The sequence below is a fragment of the Thrips palmi genome, unplaced genomic scaffold, assembly GCF_012932325.1.
Source record: "Thrips palmi isolate BJ-2018 unplaced genomic scaffold, TpBJ-2018v1 HiC_scaffold_4, whole genome shotgun sequence".
Lineage (NCBI taxonomy): Eukaryota > Metazoa > Arthropoda > Insecta > Thysanoptera > Thripidae > Thrips > Thrips palmi.
Genome location: NW_023144631.1, coordinates 14,351,899 through 14,360,610, shown reverse-complemented (window position 1 = coordinate 14,360,610; position 8,712 = coordinate 14,351,899). Strand labels below are relative to the sequence as shown.

Below are 8,712 nucleotides of genomic sequence, written 5' to 3'. Positions count from 1 at the left end.
CCCGTCTCTATTGTAATTTATTTCATACCGGACGGGCCAAGAACTGTTTTCTTTGTAGCATTCGCAACAGTCTTGAAACTTTGAAGTCTTTGAGGAACCATCCTTCGGTTATATATGGAAAAAAAAACACATACACTGCAAACAAATCAGAACCGAAGAATCCACACATTCAATATCAATTCTTATTTAATACTAAGACAGTCCATGAATAGAAGTTGATTAACCAAAATAAGTTGATTCGATTATGGGGACTCCAAGTCTTGATTACTACCACATTAAGTTGATTAAAGAGAAAAATTGATAAACAATAATAAGTGATCCATAAGAAACTACAAATTGAAACAAAAAAAGAGCAAAAGCACATAAAAAAATTATATAAACGGCTTATACAGTGAAGCTGTTTACAACTGTTGTGCAATTGATGCACAACCCAAACCTGATGCAGCTTTTTCAACAGCTTTTCCATCAATTTCCCTAGACCTGCAAGACAAAATAAAAATTTTTAGTCCTGAATTAATTGGACGTAAAAGATAAATAAACAAAGAGACAGTAACAGAAAACAACCTCCTCTTCGCAACTCTTTCCACTCTCTCCTGTCTCTTGCGTTTGACAGGGGATGAAACTACTTTGTCATGTACTCTATTGGGCAGATTCTGACTTGGAATTATTCCTGGTTTCAGCCGTCTCTTCAAACCAGCCCCAACTATAAATAAAAAGAGCAAATAGTTAGAAGAAATACTACACTTCGTGTGGATGTGGCTGTGCACATAACCCTTGGAGGCGAAGTAGTAACTCATACATGACACCTCACTTACGTGAAATAATGTAGTCTGTGTCCAAAAAATGCTTGCTGCACACGGTCATCTTTGGATTCAGGCTTTTTCCCGTTTTTATAGCGATCGCCCAGGCCTTTCGAAGACCTTCTTCCTTCGGGACTTGATGCAAATGATTGTTAGCACTTTTCACTGCACTGCATTGAGGAACACAGCAATTGTGCCTGTCCTTCTTCATTTTAGTGTTCTGCACTACCCTATCTTCCATTTTAATGATGTCAATTGGGTATAAACGAGAAATATAAGACCTAAATCACGTAAACAACGCCGCGTCCCATAAGACGCCTATGGAGGCCGGGCGACGCGATCACGGATTCGCTAGTTCGCGCGGCGGCCGCTAGTGGCGCGGCGGTAGCTGTTTGAAACGCCAATACCAAATACAAAACTAAACTCTCAATTCTTATTATTATTAGGGCTTCACAACCAGTACACCAAATTACACTTTTAATGAACTACAGAAAAACTAGTCTCGAATTGAACCGCTGCTAGTTGATGCATCAGAGTCTGTTCGTGGTTTCTTGGGCTTTGGGCCACTTTCAGAGTATTGTTCATCATAGGATCGCAGACAGCTTAGCCAGATCAATACCTGAAAGTAGAAATAAAAAGTAAGGATAAAAATAATAAACAAAACAATTCATTTTCTCATGACAAAAACTTAAAATGTACTTACTCTCATGGGACTCGTGCAACACACAGTCGTTACGTTTGTTGTCTTTGCCGTAGAAGACAATGAATGGTATCTTATTAGCAGCAATAGCATCATTAACTCCTTCACTTCCTCTTCTTGAAGATCGTTGTACAATGCCGGCATGGTGACGTAATACTTGTTGCGTGAATTTGGATCCTGGACATACGCAACTAAGTTCATTGGGTAAACCCCTGACTTTGGCCGATCTTCGAAATCAGATTTTCTCAGTGCGAATTTGTATGCTTTTTAAGCAATTCCTCTCACGAGTTCGTCTGGTTTGCGTTTACCCACATGGGCTTCCAATTTGGCACAAAGATTTGCAAAGAATGACATCTGCAACAGAAAATTGCATAGTTAAAGAACAAGCAAAAACATCAGAAAAAAACAATTTTGAGTTAAGAAAGAACACTAACACGTTCCCATTCCAATAGCTGTTATATTTCATCACAAATGCTATTGGACTAAATTTGTTTCAATTAATTCAAAATTGGGCACTCATGGGTAAGCTTAAACCAGATGAATTCGACCAATGAGGAAGCGGCGTTGGCCTGAGGTCCATAATCACCACTGATGCGGGGCTTGGACGACATATAAGCTTAGGGCATAATTTTGTGAAAATTCACTGTATTCTTTCCTCCCTTCCCCTTTACCCCCGAGCCGGTGAGTGACCCTGGGGCTTGGGATCAAGTTGAAGTTATTGCAGGGGTCAGTTTTAGTCGGGCCGAGATGGCCTGGGACTCGCATGGCAATTGCCGTGGGCCTGCAAGCGAAAGTCCACTCCTTGCACCATTTAGTGCAAATTTGGGATTTTTCGAAACTTTGGAGCGGTGTAGCGGATAAACTAGGGCCGGTCCCATACTTTCTGGCACCGGAACTCGAAAGATCTCCTCGAGACCTTCAAGAATCCGTTAGAAAAAGTTCAAATTTCGATGTCGGTCATCGAAAGATGCCTCGCCAAAGTTAGCAAAAATTACCTCATTTTTACATGTTTTTAATTTACAAAATCGCTTGGATCACCACGAAGATGACTTCAAAAGTAGAATTTGACCACTGGAGTCTCTTCCTCTATTTAATACGCATCTTTTAAGCACAAAATCATTGAGCTGGCGTTGAAATTGTGCCGTGGAGAGCCAAGAAAGGGACTTCGAAGCGCAATTTCAACAAAACCACTAAAGAAAGTTCAGAGAAATCTAAAAATTGCCACCCTGGGCGCAAAAATGGACTTAGGGACCTAAAAATTTGGCAATCGCCCTATCTCGACGAGTACAAAAAAATGCCAAAGTGGCGCGGAAATCGTCAATGGTCACCTTCAGGCCCTGGCCGAACCGGCATGGAATGTCTCCTATAGGAATCCGGCAAAGCCTTGGCTAAGCCCCGGCAGAGTCCGACCGACCGGCCAAGTCCGGCCACGGTGTAAGAGTGCACCACCCGAAGAGTGGTCTACCTACACTGTGCCCGGCGGAACCCGCCCCAGTCCGGACTTACGGTGTAGGGAGACCACTCTTCGGGTGGTGCACTCTTGCCTTCGGCAGGCATTTACTTATCCATCGTCGGTTACTTCTTACTTGTTGCATGCTGGGGGGCTCCGCCCCCCAGACCCCCCTTCATTCCAGATAGAGTTGTTTCATCTACAGATAACACGATCTTGACCCTTGTAACTTTTCAACTTCTCGGGGCTGGGGGGCTCTGCCCCCCAGACCCTTTCTTCAAGACAGAAATATCTGCCTGCAGAAAACTCGATTTTTCGCCGTTTTTTAGGTGTTTTTCGGATATAAAAACTGAACCACGTGAGCTAGGATAGTGAAATTTCGCGTGTGCCGAGCCACGAACATACCTAAGGTAAAAAATCAATTGTGGGTCACGAATCAATTGTGGGTCATTTTTTTCGACGGGTCACCGCAGACCCTGTGGAGACTGAATCGATTTGAATTTCGCGGTAGACCTTCCTCCAACCTTTCTTTGTCCCCCCAAATAGCGTGTATGTCCGAGCGACGACTGTAACAGCTCCTGTCAGGCTTCAAAGGAAGGCCCTTCAAAAAGTCGTGAAAATGGCGCCCATCCAACGAGGCGAAAGATCGTGTGTTTTTCAAATTGCCACCGTGAAGCCATTACGAGATAAAACGGGACGCCCGTGCTGATTTAGGTTCATAATAGGTCAGGGAACATTAATTTACCATAGTACAGCCGAAATCATTCGATGCCATGGTGCGCGGGTGATGGCAAAGTAGCGTTCGACACAATGTCTGACCCATTATTTTAGACGAATTTTACGGTAGTGTTTCTTAAATTTTTTGTTTTCAGCGCTTCTGAATTACTGATGTATCACAGTAAATTCCATTTTTCTGCTCTGTCACATTTAGTACTACAACACGAAGGTTGTTAAGCGTAGGCTACAGCCCCGAATGACAACGCTAGCTCTTACTTCCAGTCCGCCATAAGGCTCTTTTTGTTGGGAAGGGGGGGGGGCGCATTGCGGGGCTTTCATAGCGCCCGGAAGGGGACCGCTCTCTAACTGCAGAGGCTAGGCACCCGAGGCCAGTCCGGCCCTGTAGGAGTCAAATCAATCCCTACAGACTAAATATTCTGACTGAAATAGATTATAAACTGTAGCAATACCTCACGATGACAGGGTGTGGTGTTGGATTGTCTACCACACCGGCGGCCCTAGAATGTGCACTAGAAAAGTTTCGTCTCTAATCCAGGACGTTTAACTCACATCTGTCTCACAGTGAAATAGGCCTGTTTACATATTTTTCCTCTTAGAGTGAAAAACGTGCCTGCTTGGTTAATTGAGAACCAGGGCCCTTTTATTAATGAAAATAAGAAAACCTCTTGCAAAAGTGGTCAATTTACGAGCAAAAAGACGAAATGGCCCGCAATTGATATGACCCACAATTGATTCATTGTGCTACAGATCCTGCAGTTTTCACGATTCCGAAAAATAAATTCAAAAGTGAATTCCTCTCGCATTTAAGCAAATCATATCCAAATTTGAGCTTTCTACAATGCTAACCCACAACTGGTTACAAAAATCAATTGTGGGCCAAAACAGACTATTTTTAAAACAGCCACAGCTTAGTAAATAAGGATGATAGACGGAGCTACTATGCTGCAAAACTTAGTCCAAGGACCCTAGTTAAAGACCGCACATGCACTTTTGTCACCAGGTCAAAATAAAATGCCTTTATTTGGAATTTTTGGCTGAGCGATAGCGAAGCCTGTTACTCCAGTGGGGTTGAAAAGTTTTGTCTGTCTGTCTGTCTGTCTGTCTGTCGGTCTGTCTGTCTGTCTGTGTGACACTTGAATTAAAATTCAAAAAAATTCAAAGAAATTCAAAAAAATTTATTAAAATTCAAAAAAATTCATTAAATTTTCACTGAAATATTGCAAAAACTTAACCAAATTTCATTAAAATTCACCAAAATTCATTAAAGTTCACAAAAATTCATTGAAATTCACGAAAATTCTTAAAATTCACCAAAATTCAAAAATTCTTTATAGTTTACAAAATTCAAAGTATTTCTTAGAAATTCATTAAACTTCAGCAAAATTCACAAAAATTTACTCAAAAAATTCAAAGTAATTCATTGAAATTCAATAAAATTCACCAAAATTCGTAAAAATTCACTAAAATTCAAAAAAAAATCAATAAAATTCAAAAAATTCACTGAATTTCAAAAAATTCAATGAAATTCACGAAATTCATTCATTTGTACACCGAAATTCAGAGTTATTTCCCCTTCTGTGTGTCTGTGTGTCCGCACTACTCCTCCTGAACGGCTCGGCCGATCTCGGTGAGATTTTGCACACTTCTTGAGTATGTCCTTGGCTCAGCACACGCGAAATTTCACCATCCTAGCTCAACTGGTTCAGTTTTTATAGGAGAAAAACACCTAAAAAACGGCGAAAAATAGAGATTTCTGCAGATAGACCACTTCTGTCTTGGAGAAAGGGGGGTCTGGGGGGCGGAGACCCCCAGCTACGACAAGTTAAAAAGTGACAAGGGTCAAGATCGTGTTATCTGTAGATAAAACAACTCTATTTAGAATGTAGGGGGGTCTGGGGGGCGGAGCCCCCCAGCATCCAACAAGTTAAAAAATAACCGACAACGGACAAGCCATTGCCTGCCGCAGGCAGGCTAGCGCCGCAGGCCAAGGTAGGTACGCCAGGCGTGGATTGGAGGAGCAGGCAGCGAGACATCGCGAAGCCTGTTACGACAAGACGCGGTCTGGCGTAAACCTACCTTGTTAAAAATGTGACCCACAATTGATTTTTTACCTTAATAAGCCTGCAAAATCTCAGCCAGATCGGCCGAGCCGTTCAGGAGGAGTAGTGTACACACACAGACAGACAGACAAAACTTTTCAACCGCACTGGAGTAACAGGCTTCGCTATCGCTCAGCCAATGATTTGCATTTGTGCGCAAGTTGAGTATCCCAGCTTACCCACAATGTTAATTTTTCTACAGGTGGCATGGTGGGCCACCCGAGAATCTCCACATGTGTAAATCCTCTCACGTGGACAGCAACTTTTTCAACCCACAAGATACTAAATTTGAGCATGTGGGCAAGTTTGGTCGCGCAAATCTCCTAGCCACCTTGGCTATAAATATAGACATGTGGGTGAGCTGTCACGTAGCTTTGGTTGAGGCCGCCGTGGCTGCGCTGCTGGGCGACGCGGTGTGGCGCTGTTGTCCACTACGACGTCGGTGTGCAGGCTCAGCAGTTTCTTGTAGCGCCGCGTGAAGCGCCCACGCCCACACGGGGCGCGGGTGAGGGCCCCAGGCGCAAGGGGTCCATGGTGGTGATGGGATGCTCGGCACTGTAAAAAATTTTGTTGTAATTTAGCAGTAAATATGTTGCTAATTTTCTTAGCGATCAAAGTTGTTTTCAAATGACTTTCGTTGTTTACTAACGAGTTGCGTCGTTCGTCCACAAGATGTTTGTAAACCGGTAGACAGCCTTATTTGCATCAATTTTTATTGCCGATTAGGTCACAGACCTAGTAGAGACCCGGTTACCCGGCAGTAACCACTTCTTAGATTGTCCGGGTTGTTTGTACGCAGCAAAATATTGTTTTGAAACAGCATAAGTCATAAAAATAATTAGCAACGAATTCGTCGTTTTAAAACAAGCAAACTTGTTCACAAACAACAGCGTTGTCGAGGTTGGTAATTGTGTTGTTGTTTTAAAACAACAATTTTTAACAGTGGGTGGTTCTGGTAGTTTCACTGTCACTTCACTGCGCGTAATACATGGATAAGTCCCACTACGTGCTCGGGGTCCGGGGTCCTACTTCAATGACACACACACTCTACCAAAAATGTCCTGTCAACGCCGTTAATTTATTACCAATGTTTGCTGTTATGCAATTCACGGCGTTTGCTGTGAACTAGTTCACGGCGTTCACTGTGACCTCGGTTACAGTGTTCACTGTGATCTGGCCACAGTAAACGCCGTGAATTGGAGCCTGATTTGCAGTACTTCGGTGCTTAGCGGCGTCAAACTCACAGTGCTTACTGGGGACCAGATCACAGTGAACACCGCCCGTGAAAAACTCGATAGCGCCTATTCGTCGTATTTTCGTCTCCTGCGGGAGACGAAAGATAGGCGGCTTGGAGGCGCAAGGAAGGCGAATTGGAGACGACAAAGAGGCGAAATGGCGACGGGAAGAAGACGAGACGCTCGTCTCCGCCTCGTCGTCGGCACGACGCCGTTCTGTCAGCGATTCGTCGCCGTTTCCTCTCTTAAATACGTCTTTCAGCGACGACATGGAGACGAAAGGGAGACGAAAACAAAATGGATGCTGAGAAAAATGAACCACGGAGTAAGCCGGTGGTGGGCGTCGAACCACGCAACTGTGGGTTAGAGAGCGAGGGCGGAACCGTTCGGCCAGAACTATTCCGCACGTCTCGAAGAGCGGTGCCGGAATGTCATCAATAGGAGACAATTAAACATCAATGCAGCATGACTTTCCAAGACTTTCCTTTTAACGACGTACAATCCGTTGCTGACATGTACTCACTAAATACATACTTAGAGACAGTCGCATAGTCGCATATCAAGAGAAGTCAACGTCAAAGTCTACACTGTAATGGAAAGCAATGTGCGAACTCCTGAACTAACGGTGTCACTCTTCAAGACTGGCGGAATCGTTCTGGCCAAGCGGTTCCGCCCTCGCTCTCCAACCCACAGTTGCGAGGTTCGACGCCCACCACCGGCTTACACCGTGCTTCATTTTTCTCAGCATCCATTTTGTTTTCGTCTCCCTTTTCGCCCGCTGAAAGACGTATTTAAGAGAGGAAACGGCGACGAATCGCTGACAGAACGGCGTCGTGCCGACGACGAGGCGGAGACGAGCGTCTCGTCTTCTTCCCGTCGCCATTTCGCCTCTTTGTCGTCTCCAATTCGCCTTCCTTGCGCCTCCAAGCCGCCTATCTTTCGTCTCCCGCAGGAGACGAAAATACGACGAATAGGCGCTATCGAGTTTTACACGGGCGCGAACAAGATCACAGTGAATCCCGTGAGCAGATCACAGTAAACGCTGTGAATTGACCTACAGTGAAAACTGGTAATAAATTAACGGCATTTACAGGACATTTTTGGTAAAGTGCACACTCGCGTACAGACTCAATGCGACACTGGAGACGGCGGGAGACACTCGCGGAGGCGGACCATGCCTCCGGACTGGTCGGAGCACTCACGGGGCGGCTTGGCCGCGACGACGCCGGGCTTGGCCCAGGCGGTATGCGAACTGCACGGGACGGGAACTGGCGCGGAACTGCGCTTCCGAAGGGGGCGGCCGATTAAATACCCACCATCCGGGGTGGTGTGATCCGGAGTAAAGTCCACTCCCGGTGGCGCGGCCCGCGGCCAGCCACCGAATGAGTGTGACCTACTTTACCGGGCGGCACACGCGTGAGTCACCGGGCGCCTAGAGGTAGACAACCGCGAGTACGCGTGCACCGCGCGTCGGCGCGTGCTGTTCAACGTGAGCTCTAGTGGGCCGTGCGCGTGAGGGCGCGTGCACCGCGGCAGCGAGGTTCACCCCGCTGACAGAGCTCAGAGCCCAAATCACCCCAATCATGAATTTCGTCTCAGATGTACGGATTTCAACGACACAATAGCAAATTTCGCTGTCCAACAGGTTGATGTATTTCATCCAGTGGGCTGGTACAGTGGCCTTCTGCAA

At 45.4% G+C, this 8,712-nt stretch overlaps 1 protein-coding gene across 2 annotated transcripts; it reads right to left on the bottom strand.

Moving 5' to 3' along the window:
- Window positions 1-202: 202 nt before the first annotated feature.
- On the bottom strand, window positions 203-8,379 carry LOC117649814. Of its 2 annotated transcripts, XM_034392895.1 has the most exons (6): window positions 8,147-8,379; window positions 5,967-6,342; window positions 1,504-1,854; window positions 816-1,419; window positions 565-703; window positions 203-480 (listed from the first exon to the last, which is right to left on the bottom strand). In XM_034392895.1, exons 4-6 carry the CDS (start codon window positions 1,039-1,041, stop codon window positions 402-404), a joined length of 444 nt encoding a protein of 147 aa, XP_034248786.1. In that variant the 5' UTR covers window positions 1,042-1,419; window positions 1,504-1,854; window positions 5,967-6,342; window positions 8,147-8,379; the 3' UTR covers window positions 203-401. The 2 variants fall into 2 exon arrangements, with proteins under 2 accessions (XP_034248786.1, XP_034248784.1); XM_034392893.1 differs by lacking the exons at window positions 5,967-6,342; window positions 8,147-8,379 and having other exon boundaries at window positions 203-703; window positions 1,504-3,065.
- Window positions 8,380-8,712: the final 333 nt, after the last annotated feature.